This window comes from Colias croceus, chromosome 11 (genome assembly GCF_905220415.1).
Source record: "Colias croceus chromosome 11, ilColCroc2.1".
Classification (NCBI taxonomy): Eukaryota; Metazoa; Arthropoda; class Insecta; order Lepidoptera; family Pieridae; genus Colias; species Colias croceus.
In genome coordinates this window covers 8,459,016-8,485,653 of record NC_059547.1, presented here as the reverse complement: position 1 = coordinate 8,485,653, position 26,638 = coordinate 8,459,016, and the positions used below count along the sequence as shown (strand labels likewise).

Below are 26,638 nucleotides of genomic sequence, written 5' to 3'. Positions count from 1 at the left end.
AATCCCCTGTATTCAGTGTAATAGAATAAACGCTATCTGAGAAGATTTTATTGAATATGAACATTTAATTCTGGTCTCATGCGGAGATAGTATCACTATGAATAAAATAAAAATATTACGAACTTTGCGTGTTGTGGAAATATTCTAAACATGTGAATGAGTTTAGGTTTAAGTAGTAGGTATGTTAGTAGTAGTACCTATGGTTTAAAATGCAGAATATAAGATATTTATTTATTTTTTAGGTACACAATTATATCCATCAGCGGTAGGTAGTAGACAAAGTATTGCACGTGGAATAATATTAATTATTATGCCTCTACATAAATAATACTATTATTGATATTAATAGATATATGAGTGGGAACTGAGCGAAAGAAATCATACTTATTGTCTTCTATGTAGACAATTCCAAACTTCAATAGGTAGGGGGTGCCTACCACCTATACATATTTCTTATAAGAACAGAATTCCAGAAATATTTTTAAGATACTTCTTACCATATACACTTATTGGTCAGTGGTTTCCAGGTGTCAAAATACTGAGAAATGGAAAGCGTAAAATTTGACGATATTCAATTTTATTCTTCCAAGAAGATGCTTACTGGAAATTATTACAACCACTCGTGCTCCAGAAGTTACCAACCATTTTAGTTTCCGTGTAAATACAAAAAAAAAATGGAAAAAATTGAACAGATCATTTTAAAGTATAGTTAGTGTCTGTAGATAATTAGTGTCTGTAATAGGGATAATACCTTATTAATTAATACAAATGAAACCGTTTAATGTTTGTTTTACTTTGTACCAAATACTACTACGATAAAATGATTACATTACATAATATATAAATTCTAAAAATTTACGTTCTACACATCTATGAAGAATTATGTATTTAAGAGAAATGGGTGTTCTTCAACAAACTAAAATATATTTAATGTGATAATTTTCAGTACAATGCATAATGCATATACCTAACTGATAATTAAATAAACAACATACTACTTACATGAATATTCAACAAAATCACAACCCGACACACAATTATCATATCATATTAACATTTACCTCGTAAAAAGGTTCGCAATATCTGAAATTAACGTTGCAAAAAAGTAAAAGGGAAGTCATAATGTCTACTTAAGAGTTGTTCAGTATGTGATCGGATTTTTAAGGTGTTGAAATTATGTAGGTGCATGTAGGAGGATTGTAGGTTAAAATAATTGGATAATTGTTAACTGCCGGTTATTTGTACAAGCACAGATTCATAAAGACATTATGTTAAGGAAGTAGAGGACTGTTATCTAGACATATAATTATCGGGTAACGAATTGTTTGTTATATATCTCAATTAAATGTTAACCACTGTACCTATTAGACCACATTAGACAGTTTGTTTTATAGCCTTGTTTTGTTGTTTAAAGCTTAAAGTAACGTAAAAAGAAATGGATATTTTACAAAATTTGATTCACATAGTATTTCAATTCAAATTCTTCATTGTTCACCTATCTATAAATACTACTACACTCTTTAGGACAACGACAATATTCGTACAGCAATAAATAGCTAATAATTTCAGAAGGCTCTTTCAATTACTAGCTTTCCGCTCGCGGCTTCACCCGTGTTTTAAAGAAAAACCCGCATAGTTCCCGTTCCCGTAACATTTCGGGGATAAAACCTATCCTATGGGCTATGTGTTAATCCAAGTAAACCTCTATCTAGGTTTAGTACTTACTATTTGCGTGAACAAACATAGATACACTTACATATCCATCCTCACAAACTTTCGCATTTATAATATTAAGTAGTAGGATAATAGATAAGTTTCTAATTTATTCATACGGAACAGTTTCTACTTACCTACTCATTATGAACATGATGCTTAAATCTATACATATAATAAATCTGTAGAAGGTTCAATTCTGTACATTGAAAATATTGAAAAAATAAATAACAGGGGGTGTTACTGGATCGATACCAAACCCAAATATGTGATTAAAAATGTTTTTGTCTGTCTGTCTGTCTGTCCGTCTGTCTGTCTGTCTGTATGTGAAGGCATCACGTGAAAGCTAACGGTTCGATTTCAATGAAACTTGGTATAATTATACCTTATTATCCTGGGAATAAAAAAGGATACTTTTTATCCCGGAATAATACGTAGAAAAAAATAAATCTTAATTTTTCTTAATTTTTCCGCGCGGACGGAGTCGCGGGCGAAAGCTAGTGAATAATAAATTCACAAAAAATCACCTAAAATAAAATTAATTAAAAACAGGTGAGAATTAGCACAATAGAATGTTAATTCCATTTCCTGCGAAAACGTGTCGTGACTCGTGACGAAATTGCTTAAACTTTCAAACTCAAAATTTCTTTGTAAAACATACAAAAAATAATTACAAGTTGCTCGCACGGCGTCGGTGATCGCCTATAATTTGCGTTCGATCCCGGGAAATTAATTTCGAAAACACTGCCAATAATAAAGTAATAATTTTGATGCAGAATACGTATCTGGCGGGTTGGGAGCCACGCCCCCCGGACTGGATTCCTTGGTGTTACTTATAAAATTGAAACAATATTAATGACTGTTGCCAAATACATTTATCATACCACCATTTCGATAATGAGATTCGTTCTCTGCATATTGCGCAAGCTCTTCGCGTATAATGAAAGGGTAGTGTAAAGTGTTGTCGTACTTAATACAATCCTATATAAGGGACCAATAGGAAAATATTCTTGTTCTATTCTAATAAATAAAAGTCACTTCTTTATGTTAAAATCAGTATTTTGGAAATCATTTAATTTATTAAGGCCACGGTCAGGTTTATCCAAATCAAATAATTTAATTATTATAAGAATAAGAATTTACATAATAAATAAACACATCCGCACAGTAACACGCTTAATTCAATAAATTTTCCATTTTTTCCATTTTTAAAATAAAACTTCAAAATTACGTCATGCAGCCGTTCATAAATTTGATTTTTTAGTACAATAATTGATCATGTCCAGCAGAACCTTGTAAAATGATTTAAAATTATTGCCAAATTTATTCACGAGATTTTCAACAACATTTTTTGCGTGTACGTGATGTGATGAAGACATTGATTCCGATACTTGCATATTATCAAAAACGGTGCAGTAAACTGTTCCACGAAAAAACTTTAATTCAATTATATAACCTCTTTTCTACATGGGGTTGTTTAGTGAATTGATTATTTTGTAGTTATTTTTGTTTAGAAGCTGTAGGCATAATGTTAAGAACATAAATGGGAGAAGCCACTGGCTCTTGAAACATAGAGTTTTAGGGACTAATTCAGGAACCGAAATTAAAAAAAAGTATAATTTTTGTTTCTAAAACGTACCTATCTCTTATTTTTAATTAGGTTTTAGCCATATTTGGTTCATAGGTAGTATAATTCATTAGTTTATGTCAACAGAACCCATTTTTTAATTAAATTTTAAGGAATTGCAGCTACGCTTAGAATCTCGGTATTTAATGCAAATTTAATTGTAGAGGAAAAAAAGATTTAGATTCATCGATAAAAAAGTCTTCGAAAAACGGAGAAAGAAACAGAATCTCTGGATAAGTCAGTTAAAAACAATGAATTCTTGAGTAGGTACCTATATTATCGTTTGAAATATCTACATGATATTAACTTCAAAGGAAATCTCTTAATGTCTGCAGCATAAAAATGTCATTTAAACACCCAGTAAAAGTGCAGATACACATTATAAATGCGTATAATATAGTGGTTGGTTGCCATCGCCTGAAGCTACACCGTATTCAAAGATTGAAACGTGATAAATGGATATTACAATATATTACAAAGCGTATATTAACGGCAATTTTGGCTCGCCGATATGAGGTGTAATAAAATTTTAATATTTTATGAAAACAATATCGATCACTTTAGCCCTTGATTGATGGCTGATGGTTAAAAGTTAATGCTTTTGTTTTAAGTGTTTCACTTAAAATTTTCAATTGAAATGGGATCATGTGCCAATGTTAATAAAGAATTATTTTGTAAGAGTGAATTTAATACGTCTCTATAAATACATACCTAAAATATATAGGTACCTACATTCGAGTATATCTGTAGATTAAATATATTTTTTAAATTATGTGTTTTTATCATTAACCAATATTATTCCTTTCATTTTTATAATTTACAGTTACGTTACCCATAGGCCATAACTAACAATTTTGGAGAGAAATTTCTCAACAAAACATTTTCCCTTACAAAATTAAACATCAGTGAATCCTGACGTAAAAATAATGAATCTATTAATCAAAAGCTCTACCAACATTCAAAAACAGAACAAGTTCGCCAACCTGACGTCACAATTGCACAGATAAACAAGAACAGCTGCAGCAGTGCGTACGTTACAATATTATCTGTGCCGGTCTCTCGGGTGCTATAACTCACGTCTTGTTCGCTTGTGGTTACTGTTTGTTCGTGACGTTTGTGTTATTAATTATAATTATTTAAAAGTTTGGTCATTTGGTAAGATCTTGTATTTAGTTATAATGGATAATTAAAGTTTAATTTTGTTTATGATCGAATAAGTCCAAATGCAGCTCTATGTAGAGATTTTATCTTGCTCTTTAAAAATAAAAATATAATAAGTAGACAGTAATTCAGTTAATTTAAATTAGATATTGTAAATGTACTTAGTTAATATTCATTTTAATATAGCTAATAAAAATATTAATAGAATAATCTGTGCTCTCCATCTTATTTATTAATTAGGTAACCATCTTCGTTATCTAATAACATCCTGGCAACTTCTCATTAATTTTATTTGACTTTAATTTCTTAACAATAATAATTGTTGCCATTATTTTTTAGTAAAAAACATATCCTCAGAAATTGCATTCATAATTAAACACCTTCAGAAACTCTATTCATATTTAAACAGTCCTAATATATTAGGTATCTACTGATCTTCCTATTCTTAACAAAACATCCAATAAAATGCTTGACTTCTATCTATTGTTCAGGGCACAGATAAAGCAAGGGTACTTGAGCCCAGCGACATGTGTATCGTATAATCCATTGCGGCTGCTGATGCTGTAGGGCCCTCGAGGGAGGAATTTATCACAGATTTACTACCCTAGTGGAAGTATTTGATATAGAATATTTAATACACTTTCAAATACAGTTAGGTGCAAGATTTATAGCTGAGATTGAGAAGTGGCAATTTAATTTCATGTAAACAAAATGTTTTAATCAATAGAAGCAAAAATGGAAACGCGATTTTTTACTAAATTATCGGAATTTCAATTTGTTTTTTTTAGAAATTTTAATTCCTTTCCTTTGATATTTGCAAAAAATAGTGACCCCGTCAGACCTTGACGTTTTTTCTTAGTTTCCACTTTCCAACATCAATTCCAATTGCAACATAATAATTAACAGACTTATAAGACAATTCCGTGTTTACAATTGCAAAGATATAGAAATAAGACAAGTTCCCCTTTACCCTACAATTTCTAGCATAAAATTCCATTCAAACCCCTTTGAAAGTTCATATCACTCTATTCTTTCTTCTGCTGTGTTAAAGTACCTAATAGGTACGTACAATGTACATACCTACTATAAAGAGACGCTGAAATTACAAAATACACATTTCACAACAAAAAATCAGACTACGATTGCGACACAAAAGATACCTAGCGTATTAATAATAATTAAATTACGCCCTCAATAATTGTCCCCACACTTTGTCGGCGATCACAAGGGCCGCGTTATCATTGACATAACTCGTTAGAGATTTATTGCCGTCATTATCGCGCCTGCCCTTTGCGTTAAATAATTAAGTTCGATATTTGTATCGATATTAAGTCCGTTGATAAAACCTCGAAATTATTAGTACAATGACATAAGAGATACAGTGGTCATAACAATGTGAATCTTTGATTGCAGTCAATGGAGTGTTTTGTGTTATTGGGTTGATTCGATTCAAGGCCCAGATTCACAATCGTGACTTTACTTTAGAGCAAAAGAGTCTTCACAAAGTAAACTTTGTATGACCGAAGTTTACTTTCAACATATTTAATTTCAGAGACAATTGCTTGACTTTCCTTAGAAAAGTATGGCCGCAAAGTAAAGTACAGGGTAAGACGTGTAACTGTTACGTTATACGCATAATTTATGTTTTTGAGAACATAATATTATTAAATTAAGTTATATTTCCATAAAAAAGATATATATAATAATAACATTATTATTTTATATCAAAAATTAAATGTTTGAAAAAAAAACCATTAGGTATATAGGAAGATTATAGTAGAAATATCAAAAACCGGTAGACACATCAAAATTCGTCAGAAAAATATAATAATGTTATAAGACAAACGAAACGATGCAACGATCAACACATCAACAAAAAAAAATGTCATACAAATCGATATGACGTTAACCCAACCATATTAAAATGTGTTTCTGTTCTAGGAAATTGGTTTAAAATGAAGGCCTACATGACTTAGTCATGTAAAGTTTACTTTGAGACCAAAGTCGTGATTATCGGCTCCTTAGCCTTTACTAAGTAAAGTATAGTTTCTGGAAAGTAAAGATGAGCTTGACACGACTAAGAAATATATTTTTGGGTGAAAGTAGATCTTTCCATCAAAGTAAAGTTAAAGTGCGATCTATGAATCTCGGCCCAAGATTTCCATTGACTATAATTTTTGCAACATTGCCTATATTTTATCCATACCATTGCATTCACTGATTATTTTTTATTCGTTTGAAATATAATTTTCCTTTGCTTATTAATATTACTTGAATAAAATTTTTTGTTTAATTTATACGTATCTTTTTATCACCTCTATTTCATTACTTTGATTGCCAATTTTTATTAAATTACACATTTTACAAATTACAATATTCTTAAATCGGAATGTTAGCATATTTTTTGTGTCTTTTACATAAGTTTTATAACAAAACTATAATTTTGCAGCCTGAAAATGTGAACAATGTTAAACAATGTGACCAATTACAAACCCTTCCCGGTGTTTCAAGTCATCAAGGTGTTTGTGACCCGTACAAAAAACTAATTAAAATTTCGCAGTATTTATTTAGACAATTTGTCACGGTACAGTTAAGGTGACCGAACGCATGTTCTTAAGGGCACGGTTTAAACTAGCACACGACGCGTGACGCGGGACTTAATTTTATGCTACATTAATAGCGAAGGGTTTTAATAGGGTTAGTTATGGTGGTCTGACAGACCCCCAGTGTTCGCGGGGTTAACGGATTATATGCTTGTGTTTGTGTTGCTAATAGATGTATATCCGAGATTTGAGCCACTCATCTGTTTGGATTAAGGATGAGCTGAAGAAATGGTTGGATGATGAGATTATGAAGCACGGTATTGTAAAATGGTAGGGGAGACCGAGGGGATTTGAAACAAAGGTGAGTTGAAACAGTCCCGATTTCTCGGAACTTAAAACCTTTAGCGATCTGGCAACGTCTTTTTTAAACTTCTCCTATCACAAGCTATCGCGTCAGTTCACGCCGGTGGCGTCATTTGTGCAGTTTTGTAGTTCTGAATGACATGTGCCGAAAATCGCAAAAAGTAAGTATTTCATGATTTTTTACGATGCTTGTACTTTAATATTGGTTTTCTTTTTTGGGTTGAGTTATATAGGTTTTAAAAACTTATTATCTATAGATTCTTGAAATATACTTGGTAAATTTGATTTCTGTCTATTTACTGCTTGATCGAGATTTGAGTAAAAATTGGGAGGTTTTTTCTCACCGAGGTGATTTGAAACAGACTGTTTCAACTCTCCTTGTTTTCAATTTAATATCTGATTATAGCTAAAAAGTACGAAGATTATAGGATGTTATTGTTGATTTAATGTGTTTATTTGTTTAAGCATGCCTACTGGATGAACTGAAACAAGAAATAGATCAAAACCAGGCTGTAAAACTAAAAAGGTTAAGGTTGTCAAGAAAAGAAGATAGTGATGAAGAAGAAGAGGAATCCTGCTGCATTTACTGTATGGAATCATATTCAAATAACAGATCCAAAGAAAAGTGGGCTCAATGTGAATTGTGTGCCCATGAAGCTTGTGCTGGTGGAGAACTTTGTTGATATTTTTTAAATTATTGTTCCATAGTTTATAGTAGGTAGGTACTGATTGTAATACATACTTAAAAAACGACTGATTATTAACTATTTTATGTCAAAGATTTAGTTAAAAAAAAATGTAAAACATTTTGTTGATTTGACTAATTATAATTGATGTTACGCATGTTAATTTTTATTAATTTTTGTGTGTATTATTTGTATTAGACCTACTTGACTGATATGTCATTAAAATATTACTATTACATATTACAAGGTCGTTGATTACTTGAAAATAAAAGTTTTAATTAAAACCTTTGAATCAAATCAACATTTTTATTTTGCAGCTCCTATTGCTCCCCAGAATCATAATGTTTCAACTCTCCTCGACCTCTGTTTCATCTTACCTCGGTATGAGGGGAATTGAAACAAGTTGACTTGTTGCGATTAAGTCAATTTTTCACCATCATTTTTAACGCTTACCGTTTATTTATGCTAACCATTCGCAAGTGTATAGAATAACCTATCGATTGGTACCAGTACCATAAGATTTCTGACAATAGTATGAGTTATATTAAACAAAACGTAAAAATTGTTTCAACTCCCCTCGGTCTCCCCTATGTTTTAATGATAAATTGCTGGTGCATATAATAATATGTCATTGTGTTGTTGTGTTGTAGAAAGGTTTTAGATATAATTTAAGACATTTTTTTATAATATGAAGATAAATAACTCTGTCTTTTTAAAGACACTTAGGTACCTACTAGATAGGTAATAATTATATACTATGGTATACATGTATAACTTTTAGCTTTAAAAGTCTAGATACAAGTTAAATTTGTACATAAATCTTTTAATACATAAACGTTGTCTTCTTATGATAATTTTATTAGAAATGTTAATTATTTAAAATCACCATTTTCCTGTTTTAAAATTACATTCACGTGTAATAAAAAAAAGTTATTACAATCCATACAACTAATGTGGATATATTTAAGGAAAACTATCCTGGGGTCTATAATTTATGTGAAATATGTGCAAAAGAATAACACGGTCACAGTTATTAATTGTTTATAATTATTTGCTAGTTATAATTTATTCACGACATTGCGTCATACGTCGGCGTGAAATTAGTTTTGTTTTTTTTTTGTTTGACAAATAAAAAAAAACTCGTGGGTGATGGTTTTTTAGAACCGTCCCATGGCAAATTAGCAACATAATTGCGAAAAAATATTAATTAGGTACAGCATGACATTTGTTTAATTTTACGATTTGTTTGTATTTTTTTCCTTATTGTTGAATACAATTATATTTTTGAGCTCGAATTTGACTATAATATTTGAACGTGGTCTTGTGGTTACAATATTTTTTACTTTATTTCTCATAAAATAAATATTAATGAATCAAGAGTCAAGACCATCGAACCTAATCAATTTTGTTACAAGCAATCAATTGTAAAGCTCATAAATGAGCTATTGTAACATAAAGTATATTTTCATACATTTCTACATAATACCTATATATGACATACAAACTAAAAGTATCCACACACTACACCGTTTATATTTCGTACCTAAACAGTGCATTATTGGCCTATTCCTTTATAGCAAGACAGTTACCCAAGAGAGCAATTGGAAGCTACCTAGCCAAGCCGCTAAACTACAAGCCATATTGGCGCGAAATCAAACCTCTCCCGTGGCTAATTCCAAAGGGTGAATAGGGCAAAACGATACACTGTTAAAGTAAATAGTAAAAAAGCGAATCGAATTTGACAAATGCGTGTTTTGGGCGCACGCGACCGGCGATTAGACACGCGCGATGCAAGATGTGATGATACGGAACAAAACAGAACATTTTGAGGTTGTGCTCTATTGTTGGAATGAATCAAGGACGAAAAATATGTCACAGTGTAATAGTACCAAATTGTAAATAAAATTCGTTAATCTATACTAATATTATAAAGCTAAAGAGTTTGTTTGTTTGAACGCGCTAATCTCGGGAACTACTGGTCCGATTTGAAAAATTATTTCGTTAAATTCGTGAATTAGCAGAGCAATGCGGGAAAAACCGCGGCGAACAGCTAGTAGAAAATACCAATGTATAATTTACTATATAAATGACAATAAGTAAAAACGGAAGAAAACTAATATATGTCATAATGTAATCCAATAATACTTAGGTACCTAAGTAAAATTACATTATCGAATTAAGTGTTAAAATCTGGTAAGATTATGTAATTTCCAAAATTAGAAGAAACTTTATTAACAACATGAATAATCACGGCAAAAAAATGGTATTTAATAATTGTTATTAATCGATTGCCCGATTGATCAATTTGAATTATAATCAGAAGCGAACAATTTATGAATTAAAATAAAATTATTTTATATTTTTTAAATAAAAAACAAAAAAACATTAGTTCACACAGTATCGTTTTTACGTATTTAAATAAAACAGCTCACCATTACCTTATTAATTTAACAGAACAGCTGTCTAAAACCGGAGGTCTTTGGTTTTTTGGAAGCGTCCTCCCCCGTCCGGGGAGTGTGATGAAATGACCCTTGAAATTGGTTCCCGCCCTGTTCGGTTACATTTCGCGCATCTTGCCGACGACTTGACTAATAGGCCTTATTACGTACATTTTTGGCCTTTTGTCACTTATTCGGGGTAATAAAGCTACCTACGCTGTAATCGTAATAATGTGATGCAATTTCATCTTATGCGAATAAATTACATAACTACCAAAAATATTCATAACTCTAAATTTATGCATAGTGATAATATTTTTATAATGAAATTAATGAAGGGCTATTGAACAAAAATTTAATATAGATATAGAATAGACAAAAAATCCTATTAGCACACTCCAATAGAGATAAAAGAGCAAAAGATCCTAAATCAACATAAAGGAAGATAAAATTTACAAATAGCGAAATAACATTCGATTTAACGAAGGGTGGGTGTAATAATTTATGTGTGCTCTATTTCAGCTCGGTCCCCTCGTTATGTAGCCCTTTATTGATGTACTTTTGACTAGTTGTGATTTCTGTTTATTACACCATTTAATTTTACTGCTTAGTGCTTGTTTTCTGCTTTAATGAGATTGACTTTTTACCGGCTGCTGGTTAAGGTGAATAATGTAGGAGTGTTAACGTTTTTACAACGTCTAAATTATGTGCTTCGGAAGTCTCTGATAAAAAATGTGTGCGTGTAAGTACTAGTGTACACACGTAAGGAGTGAAACTTCTTTATGACCTTTTTTTTCCAAAAATAATTTACTATAAGTATGCAACTTTTGAGAAATACGTCGAATCACGCGTGGTAGGGATAAGAAAAAGATGGCGTGTAACGGAAAATGTCACGCGTAACGAAAAAATGTTACACTAAATTTTTTTCCAACCCCCATAAAGTAGAACTTTCACTTCAATAAATAATCGAAGTTTATACAAACAACAATTCAAAACAAGCTTCTATATAATTAAAGCGGGTAAAATTCGCTCTAATATCCATTGTTAGCATACGCTCTAGACAAAACGTTACATAAGCTGTTCTTTAATTACCTGAAAATCGTAAAAAAATCCCAATTCCAGTCGTAACAATTGAATTGTAAACTCTATAAAAGTTAAGACTGGCTGAAAATAAAATCAATAGCTATGACAAACAAAGAGAATAAACAATCGCATGATTTCAAAATTGGAATATTTTTTCCCGCCGTTCGTTTAGCGAAGAATGAAATTGATTCGACTTGCTTCAACTCAATCAAAATCGCAGAGCTATTGTTTTTATAAACGACTAGCGGTCCGCCCCGGCTTCGCCCGTGGTACATGTTTACGTTTTCTCTACATAAGAACCATCCTCGTACTTCAAGGAATATAATAAAAAAAGAATTATCGAAATCGGTTCAGCCGTTCTCGAGTTATGGAATTACAACGAAAAGTGGCATTGATTTTTATATATTAGAAGATACTGTTACATGAATGAACAATGGTAAAATCATTTAGATTTCTTGATTTAGCTACCTACTCAATAAAAGATCAATCTATCAGTTGTTTTAGTTTAATAATCTATAATAATTTTATGTAGATATAAATGTATTAAATTAATATAGTTTTGAAAAATATTTAGTACCTAATTATCTTTTTTATGAAAGTAGGTACCTATAACTCAAAGTAGTTGAGTGTGGCCGAGCCGATTTTTACGTTGACAATTAGAGTCGACTTACAAAGAATATTGAAAAAAAAAATTTTTTTTCAGTTTACGTAATAACGAGTTAATTATCATATAATTTAATACATTGTACATCTGTCCACATATCTAATTCACATAAAACAAAACAACATAATCTCCATCTTATTAATTTTTTTTCTTGTATTTTATCAGACTCGTGTAATCCCAGATTTAACATTTAGCATTAATGTGGATGTACCTGTAAAGCAGTAAAAAGGAAATAAATATAATTATATTTATTATATTTTAGAATTATTGAAGGTAATTCCGGCTTAGGTTTTGACAAAAAAGCTAAACTAAGTAGCTGTTAAATCAAATAAAATTATCTGCAAAAAGTATTACAGGCAATTAATAATACCAATAAGTGTTAATTAATATTGTCAAAAAGTAAATTTAATAAATGGAAAATAAAAAAGTACCTACGTCCTTCATCACTTTAAATAAAATTTATTATAAAATATAAGTTTTTATTGAATAATTTTATAAGTAATTTAATAGATAGACCGTATGAATAATATTGTAGACTGTAGTCTGTCCTTTGCATAGACTTCGATATTTCGGCATATCTAGATACTATATTGGAGAGTATCAATTCTTATAACAAATTTTTATGTACAAAATATTAACATAAATAACAAATGATTTTCGCAGCATCAAAACAAATACAATTGTTAATCATAGGTCATCCATTTTTAACACGAAACCAAAATAACAGCACTAACCAACACCCACACAAAGCCTTCAAATAGATAAAGGAATAAATTATCTACACTTTTGTATTTCATTTTAGACGCATTTCCATAAACACCCAGCCTTGTTAATCACGGTATTATAAACCTCCAGGTGCATATAAATCATCTCGAAAAACTATTGATATTTCTATTATATGCCGATAAAAAATGGATTGTTGCCAGTCACAAAGCGGGGTGGTCATGCGTCATCCACAAAACATTTAACAAGCTAATTCCGTGGGTAACACCTCAGCGCTAGTGCCGACAAAGGCTCGATAAAATCTGAGTATCGACATCGATGTTTGGAGCGACGCGCGCGCAGCAGGCGGCCGAATTCGAAACTAATAACTTACATTTGGATTACGCTCGTTAGGCTCTTCGCACCTTGCCGGCGCGGCGTTTACTTTTTATTAATACACAATTTATTCCAACGAGATATAGGAATTATTCTAATAATATTAAAATGATAACTTATAGCTAGGATTGGGAGTTAGAGACGCGGGCCGCCGTTTTCTTTTTGTGACTCGAAACTACAGATTATGTTCTCAGACTCGATCATTGTCACTGATATTTTATCTACTCAGCACCATGTTTAAAGTATATAGTACCGATGTATAATAACAGGTGACGAATTTTTAATTTTTTGTTTATCATGAATAGGTTTATATATATTATTTTATATTTGAATAGGATAAATGTTGATGAGTAGGTACTTGGTGAGTAGTTGAGTAGGTACCTACAAATCTATTAAATCAGTTTATTTCTTAGTTTGCCACACTTTATTTGTAATATCACACTATCTTTGTTCAATAAATATAAATTTACATAAATCATATTCGAATTTTGAACTCATATGGATATTTTGTGCGATAAAACGCATGACGAGGACGACAGAAGAGCCTTAACTAATGTGTAGAATTCTATATTTAGTGTACAGTGATTGGTATAATATCTAATGAAGTGCCTGATATTGTTAATTAGTCACATTAAATACTAGAGCAGACACATGGACTCCACAACACTGGAGAAAATATATTTCCATTTCCAATAATAAGTTGGTAGGTTAGAAATATTAAATACTAGCTTCCGCCCGCGACTCCGTTCGCGCGGAAAAATTAAGATTTATATTTTTTCTACTTATTTTTCCGGGATAAAAAGTATCCTATTTTATGCCTAGGATAATAAGGAATAATTATACCAAGTTTCATCGAAATCGAACCGTTAGTTTTCACGTGATGCCTGAACATACAGACAGACAGACAAAAATTTTTTTAATCACATATTTGGGCTTGGTATCGATCCAGTAACACCCCCTGCTATTTATTTTTTCAATATTTTCAATGTACAGAATTGACCCTTCTACAGATTTATTATATGTATAGATTTATAATATACGAGTAGATACCTATTCAAAAAATGTATTTAGTCTTCTTTATAATATTTGAGATCAGTGAATTCTCAAATTTTAATTTCAGCTTTTTTTAAGTTGAAATGATTTATTGTAAGCAGTTAAAAACATATAAGTAGAGCAGGTATAGAGTTTTAATATTTATCACAGTCTAGCTGTTCCCCGCGGTTTCACCCGCATTGCTCCGCTCCTGTTGGTCTTAGCGTGATGATATATAGCCTATAGCCTTCCTCGATAAATTGGCTATCTAACACCGAAAGAATTTTTCAAATCGGACCAGTATATCCCGAAATTAGCGCGTTCAAACAAACAAACAAACAAACCCTTCAGCTTTATAATATTAGTATATAGATTACCTATAATTTATCACAGATTACCTGCGATAAATATATTAAAACTTTAGATTATTATAATCTATTCTGAGCCAATCAATCGTAGTATCTAGGTACATTCTACAAACGTAGGTAGGTACATCATGTAACACATAATTCAGATTTGTATTTTAATCTAAGTACATAGTTCGCTTAATCTTATCAAATATCAAGTACCTACCTATAATTGTCACATTTTATACCTACTAGTGGAATGTAAACTACTTAGGTACCTACCTCAAAAATGTCTAAGGAACTAAAATAAGAAACAATGTTTGTTAGCTCTCTGTTGCATGGTATTACCGGTTGTGCTATATTAGATTAAAATACCTTTGTAAAAAAAAAATAGGTAGGTATACCTATTCGTAGAAGTTTATTTACCTATACTTATCTATTTTAATAAATAAGATAATTTACTAAATTGTCATTTAATAAATAAAATTTACACTTTAAAGAAATAAAGTGCTCAATAATTTAAATAAGAGATTTTCATAGCGATAATAGTTTTTTTTTAATATAGGTAGGTAGGTACCTAAGGAAGGCTTTAGCGCAATAATGTGAATGCGCATTTAAGTGTAGGTAGGTAATAATTTGTTTATAGGTATCACTTACATTTGAATCTTTAAAATTACATCATCCTGTTATAGAAGTTTTAAAATACCAGTACCTATCTAATATTAGGTTTAATACAGGGTGTCCCACCGACGGTGTACCTACTGAGCTTAAAGGGACTTATTAATTTGCATAGGTAAAATAATTATTTATAAACATCATATACCTAATAAATATTAGGAGTTCTAACATCTATTAAGATAGATACTTAGAGGAAACGCAGCAAATTTGGAATACTGCACGTAAATTGGAATACCTTGGATACTCAATAATTATAAGCGCCATCTGTGTTTTCTTCTTTCAAGATTATCGTCATATCCCATACGGATCTAATGAGTACTAAAAACAGACCACCATCTTGACATTTCGGCTGCCAGCCTCGTAGAAGCGAAACGTCAATATTCAAATTTTTTTCGGTAAGAAAGCAATCAGTGACAATCATTTACTATTATATGTAAAATCTTTATTGTAATTATTTAAACTATTAAGCGACCTTTTTAGTTTATGATTTTACTTTTATTTTGTTAATATTTCTGAAATAAAAAATGTGATATGAAATTTTAGGTTTGGATGTCATGTTGTTAATTTGGAATACCGAAAGTGAATATAATTTGGAATATTCCAAATTTTGTGCAAATTTTTGTAAGAAGATATCCAATCTTGTTTTTTTTTAGAAATGTCTGCATCCCATAAGTACAGCAAGAGAAAGAAGTGGGACAACGTGTCCGCGGCGATTATCGCTGTTCGAGAAAAGAGAATGAGATACTTGAAGGCAGCTAAACACTTTAACATTCCCTGGTCAACCCTCTTTCGATTTGTTAATAATGACTCCTCGATTGAATCTATAAAGAATAAAGCCATTGGTCGTAGGCCAGTTTTGGGTACAGATATTGAAAACATGCTGGTTGAGTACATAATATTAAGTAACTATGGAGAATACATTTTATGGGCTGACCAGAATGGACGTTTGCGTCGGTTGGCATATCGATTAGCTATAAAAAATAATATTCAAAACGCTTTTAAGGATGGATTTGCTGGAAGATACTGGCTAAAGGTCCGGAATCCGGTATTTATATTATATGTGATTAGTGCAAGAATTAATGACTAATAAATATAGTAATTACTAATTTTAGTTCCTAATTTAACACTGATCTGTGATTATTCTGACTGATTATTAAGCTATTTTGGTATAAAAATGATTATCAAGAGAACTGAAAACTGTTAAACTGTTATAAAAATAAGATTTTTTTTAGATATGAAGGAAAAGTGTAAGCAATATCAAAGAAAAAAAGGTGATCATAATTTGGAATACTATATTCCAAATTATCTGCACCATAAGTCAAATGATGCTTTTGGAGTTTATTTGTTTAATTAAAATTTTGATATTGTTCTTAGTTTTCGATTTGTTTTATTCTTTCTATTATTAAAGTTTATTAATTTTCTGACCATTTGATGTATTTTTTATTGGGCTAAGCCATTTTATTTTCTACTTATTCCCAAAAAACAAACCGGTATTCCAAATTTGCTGCAGTTCCTCTATTAAAGAACGATCTGTTTATGTAGGTATCTAGGCCTTAATAATTTTGTAAAAATAAAGAAATTGAATCTACCAGATATTGTATTAGCTTTCCTACTAAAAATTTTCTTTTTATATTATGTCGAAATTATCGACTATGAAATATGTAGGAATGAAAACTAAAGAGCCTTTTTATTCGTATACAACATTGATGATATTGAAACTTAAACGTGCAAGAATTAAAGTTAAAGAAACGAGATGAATAAAAAAATGTATTTGAAAATTTTAAAAATAGGTAGGTAAACACGGGCAAATAAATTATTTTTCATAGCAAAAGATGAATTAAAATACGCAGTAGGTATTCTAAAATATTAAAGTTAAGTAAGTTAAGCACAGCACATTAATAGCGGAAAAGCATTACAGAAAATTGTAAACTCCGAATTAATTAAGGTTTAATATCAATTAAACATTTACATTAAAATTTGTAATTGCCAGGTTAAGCTGTTATTTACGTTTCAACGAAGGTCAATTGCACTATATTTTAAATATTTTGTCCTTGCAGGCCTAAAAACTTATTAAGGTTGGTACCGATTACCGATGGCTTAGGTATTTCTTCTAGGTTTGCTCCGCGGTTTTATCTACGGCCAATTTTTTTTTTTTTTTTTTTTTTGTAAGGTGTTTCTCAATGTTAGCCAGAAGGGCTATTACATTTTAACGCGGACGCGGGGGTGAACTGAAGGTTCACCCTGGTAGCGACATGCACAAGGGCGTCCCCCCTTGACGGGGACCACGAACCTCGGCTTGAGCTGTCGCTTGAGTGGAGGAGGCCAGAAGGGCCCTAATCGGACGGGATCTACGGCCAAATGACGGGAACATATTACCTACCTACATTGGTTATTTCAAAGCTAGATATACCTAAGTAGGTACCTATACCTACGTAGTTTTTTTTTAATTAAAATCTAAATAAAGTGGAACTAGTGAATTGTGTTTCTTTACTAAAATGCAGTTCCATTAAGAGACAATACAAAGTATAAATTACTAGCGGTCCGCCCGGCTTCGCCCGTGGTACATATTTAATTTTTCTCTAGATAAGAACCATCCTCGTACTTCAAGGAATATACTTAATAAAAAAATAATTATCGAAATCGGTCAAAACGATACGGAAGTGAAATCGAAACATCATTAGAGCGGGTGGTGAAAATAATAACATGGTGTTTTGCTGTGGAAATAAAAACAAGTTCATATACAAAAAGTAATAATTACTTTGTTTATCGCTCTTCATTTTTTATAATCTAGGTAAGTACGTATTTAAAACTTAGGTATTAGGTACTCTACGTAAGTATCTAAAACAGCGGAGACTTTTTATACGGTCTATCTCTGAATAGTTTTTTCTTGTTTTATTTATGCAATTTGATTAGAATAAACAATGAAATTCCTTTTAATAAGGTCCTTCTACTGTTTGTAACAGGCTCTACAAAACTCATAAATTAAAGAAACAACAAGGCATTTGGTATAATATCATGCCTATTATTAGGTACCTACCTAATTAAATTAACATGTAAATTAGGTAAATATTTATAGGTAGATATTAATTGGATCCTATAACTTTCTTATCTTATCAATGTAGCAATGATTCAGATTTAGTTTGGAATGGGAAAGAGAAAAGGCTAGAAAAACAGAGTTCTCTTTAAATTAGTTTTTAAAATTAGTGATTGATATATGTAGGAAGGTATTGTAATTGTCAATAATAATGTTAAATCGAATTTAATTTTAATTTATTTACCAACGTTATCATGTTTATTAAATTAAATATAATAAAAAAAATGTGTGCGTGTTAGAGTAGATACACACGTGAAACTTCTTTATGACCTTATTTTTCAAAAAATAATTTACTATTTGCAACTTTACAGAAATACGTCGAATCACGCGTGGAGGATAAGAAAAAGATGGCGCGTAACGGAAAAATGTCACGCGTAACGAAAAAATGTTACACAAATTTTTTTTCCAACCCCGATAAAGAAGTTTCATTTCAAAAAACATTTGCATAATTTAATTGTTTAACTCTACACTTCTACAGGAATACCTACCTACTATTTAAAAATAGACTCTATTTCCATAAATATTTAAATACATAAGCATTTTTAGATATTCATGCAAATGACCATTTAATAACCTACCTAATATCTTGTTTTTGAATAAGGCATAAAGAAACACAAGGAGACACTAAAAATACCTACTACCTACCTACTACAATTGCTGCAATACACCTTATTATTTTAATACCTATCGTTTTCTTGTCGCATACAAAATTCTCTACATATTTTCTCTACGTGAAAATAGCATCTTTTATTACATAGTAATGTAATATTTTTTTCTAAGTAGGGACTTATTCTCTATATTATTGTAGATAGGTCCTTAAAGAAACGGTTCCGACGGCTACGAGCTTTATTTGAAATTCATTATTTCTTGATCTAGGTTGCTATATACCTAGGTATTTTGTTTTATAATTGATTATGTTTACATATCTTATTTATTTACTCATAGATACGTTTGAAGTTATTTTTGTTTGCGCTAAATTGTTGAAATCTACCTAGGTACCTACCTACCTACTTAACTACTTTCAAAATCAACATTGAAGTGTGAAAAATTTAAACAGATCTTTAAAAAAACCGTTTCGCATTTTATTTCGATAAAACGAATAAAATATTGTGAATATTATATGTTTTGTGGTGAGTTTTAATTAATCTTTTAATAGATACATACATGCCAACAATAAATTTTTGGTAGGTAGGTACTTAAAGTTATTACCTACCTACTTATTTATAAACAATTGTAAAGGAATTTAAGTTAGGTAGGTATTATTATTAAATGTAGGTACACCTAGGTAGAGACATCTGAAATAATTTTTCTTAATCATCAAATTACCTATTTCAATACAATTTATCATAGACATTCTTGATAAGTAGGTTATTTTTAAACCTATTTATTTTGAACTTTAAAGGGGTAGGGGTGTTATAAAAGTATTAGGGTATCAAATTTGTTAATAAAAAAAGGTGTTAAGATGCTAGGTATCTTGTTATTTTAATTTATTCCGTCTACCTATATCTTATAGCTAGGTATTTAACTAAGTATTGTGATGATTAATTTTATTATTATTTATGTATTAATTGTAACCTTTCAAATAATTTCATCAATGTTTCATAATTTCCAATAAGTAGGTACTTAGCCTACAAGAATAAGCTGTTGAAAGCAACTCTATGACTCTAACATCCCTTATGTTATCTCTATATTTAAATATAGGGTAATTGCGCCTGTTTGCGTCCACTTAGTGCAGTTGGAAAGTTTGAAGGAGAAAATAAAAATGTTCCAGAACAAATTTCAACGCAAAATTTATGTAACGTGTTTATTACATAGTCTATTTTAAGATTTACTTTCAATTGTGTTGGAAATATCATGTGGTTTTTATTTATCTAGACAAATAGCAGAATTAGGCGTTTTACCCAGTTCGCGTCCAAAAATTCCAGTTTGCGTCCACCCGTGGACCAGTTCGCGTCCACCAGCTTAGAAAAAGAATTATGAGTGTATTGGGTGATATTTTATCAGATAAATGCAAATAAAAATTAGATTTTAATAAATTATTTATTTACGAATATAGTTATTTAATAAAAACCGGCCAAATGCGAGTGGGACTCGCATACCGAGGGTTCCTTATTAACCTGTCTTTTTTCATATGTTTTAACTGTAAATTATTATTTTTTCAATGTTTCCCTTATTTGTGCTATAAGACGTTGCTTTGTACCAAACTTGAAGTGTCTGTGTTCACCTAAAGTACCCTGTAGGTTTTGATTCCCTTGCGAATGTCGAAATTTGCGAAAATTTGCAGCATAAACGGCTGTATCTTTTGATTGCTTTGGCTTATAAGTGTGATTTTTTCACTGCTTCAAGGGACCGTAGACTTGAGTATTCAAAATAAATTTCAGCTTTATACCTCTACGCGTTACTGAGAAATAGGGTCTTGACAGAAAGACAGACCGGCAGACGGACATACAGACGGACGGATATCAAAGTGATCCTACAAGGATTCCGGTTTTTCCTTTTGAGGTTCGGAACCCTAAAATCAACATTATTATTAATATAATTCACTGTGTGAGGCAAATGGAAAAACTTATTTATATTTATCTTCTCATCATTATTAGAACCAAAAATTAACAAAAAACAAAGTTACGTTATGTAAATAAATAATAATCAGTTCTATTAAGATTACCTACCTACCCTATTTTATAGTTTCTAATGAATTAAATTTCTTTTTTGTTTATATTATTTTCTTAACCACAGATACTTATTGACTGTCATTCTCAAAAATACTAGTCTCATTTTTAGAATACCCATTTTAAAATGAAAAAATAGCATAAAAATTTGCTAATTTGAATGAAAATTTAAATTATCAACTTGTGGTCTTAGTCAAAAATTTACAATCTATTCTAAATTACATATTTTAGCAAACAATTCATTGCTACGTAATGAAAAACAATGTGGACGCAATATGTTCTATTGTTATGCACTATAGGTATAGTTTGCGCCCACCGTGGACGCAAAATGGAAGTTGTACAAATTCGGTGTAGTAATTCGCGTCCACCTTATTTTAGCTATTAATTGTAAAAGAAATAAGCTGATTTATAATCCATACTATTCCAAGTTTTGTTAGCAAAGCAAAGAAACAGTTACATATTCAAAAATTCACATTTAACAATAAGATACTTACCGTCAAACGCGACGCTGCGCACTATTTTTTTCTCAAAATTCAGCGCGTTTTAGCTTTCTCGTTTAATAGCCAAAATTAAATATTTTTTTTAAATAGGATAGGCGTTGCGCAGGCATATTTTGAATATGTGTGCATGTCTCATATACATTGAGGTATTATCGGAAATTTTTCTTATTACAATTTTACATAAAGTATACTTATTTTCGTGAATTTTCTAAAAGATATCCGCAAAATGGACGCGAATAGGCAGGTGGACGCGAACAGGCGCAATGACCCTAATATACCTATCAATATTATTAGGAAAATCGCTCATTATTATGTAGGTAGGTACCTACCTATGTAGTTACTAACTACTAGGTAGGTGCTAAGTATATAAACATTTTGTATAGTAAAACAACTATCCCCATTATACCAAATCTTCCACAACAACAATCAAAATTCTTATAAGCCACAACGCACCCTTACCTACTTCGTTTACTTATTACTCTTATTAGCTATTAATTAATAAAACATACCCTTACTGCTTCCTCCATCTTCATTTGAATCCTCGCTCGGCGGGCCGTGCGGGGCCCTTGCCGGCAGCGGGTGCGGCAGCCGGGGCCTTGCCAGGAACGGCGGCGGGACTCCAAAGAACGGCAGAAACGGGGGCCAAGTGGGCCTGGGCGCCAAACCCGCCGCCGCGGCCGCGTACAGCTGCAGCGGCGCCGGCAGACCACCTTCCAACACCATACCGACAATCCTTAACACCCACTTATACGCATTGTCACCACATCACACCACAAACACAACTGTGCTTCCCGCGTTTAGCGACAGCACTGACATGGCGCGCTCGGCCTAGGCGGAGCGACCCCTTCCGTCCGAACTCATTCCCGCCTCTTTCATATTATAGATTTATTCCGTTGTGATGCGCTAAACAATAATACACCTTATGTCTTGAGAGTACAGAAGGATATTAAATGGAGGTTATAAATTGAGCTCGGCATACGTGAGAATAACGACGCTGTTGCCGTTCGAAAACGTATGTTAAAGTAGACTCTATCAGAATGGAATAGAGTTCAATTTCAATGTATTTCTGATTATATATTGGATTGGCACTCATACGTTAGTATGGGGCGCAGTCGTAATCTTTTTTAGCCGCATGGCGCTACAAAAACAAGTATAGACATAATCAGAAAGATGCTATGTTATAGATTGTTTCTAATATTTTAGGTTTCGTAATATTTGTTGGTAGAGTCACAGAAAATAGAAATTGGTAAGTTACCTAATAGAGTGTGATATCTCTACATTTTGTAGAGTTTACAAACATTATGAAAACTTTTCTTGTGTTTAAGAATGCTTTCTTTATGGTTTATGTGTGTATAATATTTTGGTGATGGATAAATCTGTAGCTTGTTTTAGTAATTTTATAAAAAAAGAAATCTTGCTTTGAGATGAAGATAGATTAAAAATATTTTAATTTTCTAACAATCGCTGCTTATTGCGGCTCAATTTGAAACTAATTATATGGTACCGACTCAATAGTTATTAACATATACAATAGGTGTTGCGTAAAACTAGATTACAACCGCATTCTAATGACCGGACGAACTATCAATCATACAAAATTAACACGTTACAGATTGTGTTCTGACATTGATGAATCATAAACGAAAGGCAATCAATTTCACAATTCCTTATTCCATTAAACAAAAAAGCAATAACCTAATTGACATAAATAATAATAAAATGTGTCAAGACGGGCGTAAGCGAGGCGACGTGACAGCTGTATCGGGGATCTCGCACTGAGCGGCGAGTCGCTGTGCTCCGCCCTCTGCGCGCGAGCGAGCTCAGCTCGGCCTCGCTCAGCGGGGCGGGGCGAGTGAGCGGTGCGGGGTGAGGAGGGAGATGGGCGGCGCCCCACCGGGGGTGAGCGAAAGCTTAGCGTTGCATGAATTTAATTAGTGCGAGGAGCACCTCGGGCGCATTAGGAGCTGCGATGGGCGAAGCAATAAAAGATATAAAGGAATGAGTATAAATTAAAAGTTAAATAGAGGATGTGGCGAGTTAGAGGGAGAGGGCGCGGAGATGGTACCCCCGTCCCGCTCACTCCTGGATGAACGTAATTGTTTGACGACCTTATTAGTATCAGTTAAATGTCGCGCTCTCTTTTTCTCCGGCGAATTTAATTAGTTTTTAATTAGGGACGGCTTAATGAGTCTTTCAGGATAGGTATTTTAGCTTTCTCTGTTTGTTTTCGGAATATTGTTTGTATAATTGGTATTAACCCTTACTTTTAGCATTAAAATGCTTGTTTAGTTTTAAACGAATATAAAGGATTTAAAAATATATTAAATAGGTATTATCTTGTGGAATTATTAGATGTTTTATTGAGATCATCTTTATACCTTTCATCATTGAGAATGAATTAGTAGGAACTCTTCTAGGAACCTTTATCGAATATTATATACACACATAAGTAGGCACCTATCTACTTAGTTAAATTTCAAGTCTAACGCGGGATTTCACAAAACGCGAGTTTAAAAATACAAAAAAATAGGTATCATAACTAGTACACATTTAAACTTCTCATACAACCGGCAACTGAAACAAATAACTAAAATTATCATAAAACCGAACGCTATCATAATAATTTTTCAATATATAAAACCGATTTCCATAAAATCTCGTTCAATAAAATCCAATAGAAAATAATACGCGGACATAACTTTCATAATAAACTGAAACGATCCCAAGCACATGCGCCTTCAGAACATCTATCTTCAATTCAGTTTAGATACCATTCCCCGTCTCTCTTTATTGCTTGTAAAGTGATATTTGTGTCCCGCTCTAGCATATTAGGCTGCCCATTCACGCTTCTGTCGTTAGTCCTCATTATAGCGTGGCTTACAGCGAGGCGAAAAGCGTTCGTCCTGAATGGGGCGCTTTACTTGTGTTATTGATGTTATATACGTTGCTCTTAATGTAGCATTTGGAAAATATTGTTCCTTTGTTTATTATACGATGGTTGTTTATAATGTGAGCTTAACGAAAAAAATATCTATAGATACCTACCTACCTAGGTAGGTACTCAATTTGTTAAATTAAAACATGCGTCAAATGTAAAAAAGCGCTTAGGTAAACGTGTCACTATAAAAAGTTTCTTCTTTTATATCAGCATTCAGCATACCTATTTAATCAATTAAGTCATAGGTATAAAAATCAATAAGTAAGTACATTCTACAAATAAAATAACAGTATTATCCACGGTTAAAGTTTTAATTAAACCAATCGGGGCATAGCGAATGTTTATTTTTTATTGATAACACAAGATGGATGACGGACACGCGCGAACACAATTGATTTAAAATTAAAATGGCAACTTTATGATGGATGTGACGGTGGCACATCACGCCCCAACTTCCTGGGAATTCGAAGGGTTAACGATTAAACTAAACGGTTTTTGTTAAACGTTTTAACTTTTAAGATCATATCCAATATTATCGGAAAATACGTTTAGGATTGATGAGATGGAATGATAATGTCGGTGTTGTTTCAGTTTTGATAAAAATAGACTTATCTACCGAAAATAACCATACAAATTTAGGTTTAATTATGTTATGTTTTGTGGTGATAAAACATTAATTTTACAGTTCACGACAATTTATTGAAGGTCTCCGAAAATAAATTATTTGTGAAGAAGACTGATACAAATACCTATGCATAGGTAGGTAGGTTAATTTATTACAATGATAGGCAAATTATTTTTGGTTGTTAATAAATTTAATAGGTAGATAGATATTCGCCAATTGAAAAAAAAATGTCTCTATCTCTTGACTTATAGGATTGGTAAGAAACGTAGGTACCTGTAGGTGTCAATAGAACGTTCTAGTTTCAAAAACACCAATAGAACACAGACATATGTAAATTCCAACTTGAACTTTGAAATTATTCAAGATCCCGCCCTTAGTATGCATACAGCCACTTAAGTTACGCTACTTAAGTGTGCTCTCAAAAAGCGGTTGGATTCATAATCTTGTTAGCACTCAAATTTGCATTAATTAAGGCGTCGAGGCCTCAGTCTAAACTCGTAGAGAGTTAGATAATATTCAAATGGTACATATAACGGCGAGACCGCGTCGCTCCCGAGCAATATAGAGCGGAATGGCGAGCGGAAAAGTGCTTTCAATTTAATTAATTTTAAATTTAATGATATTTGTTGCAGGTTAGTATTAATGGTACTTTAGGGTTTAATCGTCGCATGCAATTGTCTTCTCATAGTATATTTGTTTTCATTAGGTATATTTTACACTAACAAGTAACAAGTTTCCAATTCAAGCGTCAGTAAGATTTAGAGAGATTATCTGAATTTTGATATATAGGTATATATTGATATATGATAATAATATTAATATATGATATACAGAAATTTTAAATCGAAAATATGAATCGGTTCCGCTATATTAGGTAGGTACATACCTACTTGATTAATTACATCGGCGAGCCCCCATAGCCATTTTAAACTTCGAAGTAAAATAATATACCTACCTAGGTAGTTAAAATTGTGTGTTATTTTTAGTACCTGCCTATTATCACTTAAGTTTACTTACATAGGTAATCATCATCAATCAATATTTATTTCACTTGTGCACTGCACACTGACTTTTTGACATGCCCATTGCCGGAATCTTCAATATTATGTCTTCCGTCTCCGATTCTGTACCTAATTAATATCTAATACTTACTTTTTCTGTTTTAAATAAACAATATTGCTTAAAATTTATATTTTCAATTTATTTAGCACAGTTATTTAGCAATTATTTGTGGTTTGCCGTATCTAAGATAAAATAAAGCAACGTAAACAATACAGATAACATAAAAACACGTTGTTCAAAATAAAAAGACGTGGTGTTACCTAACGTAAATAATACCTATGGACTATGGTAACGAACCATTAAGGACAAGAGCCTTA

The 26,638-nt window shown here is 31.7% G+C and overlaps 1 protein-coding gene across 3 annotated transcripts in view; it reads right to left on the bottom strand.

Moving 5' to 3' along the window:
• The window catches only part of LOC123695379 (homeobox protein unc-4), a 37,226-nt gene extending 14,758 nt beyond the window's left edge, over positions 1-22,468 (bottom strand). For all 3 annotated transcript variants that reach the window (XM_045641206.1, XM_045641207.1, XM_045641208.1), the window contains exon 1: positions 22,206-22,468. In XM_045641206.1, the coding sequence (XP_045497162.1) occupies positions 22,206-22,419 (214 nt within the window). In that variant the 5' untranslated portion in view covers positions 22,420-22,468. The remainder of the gene's footprint in view (positions 1-22,205) is intronic.
• Positions 22,469-26,638: the final 4,170 nt, after the last annotated feature.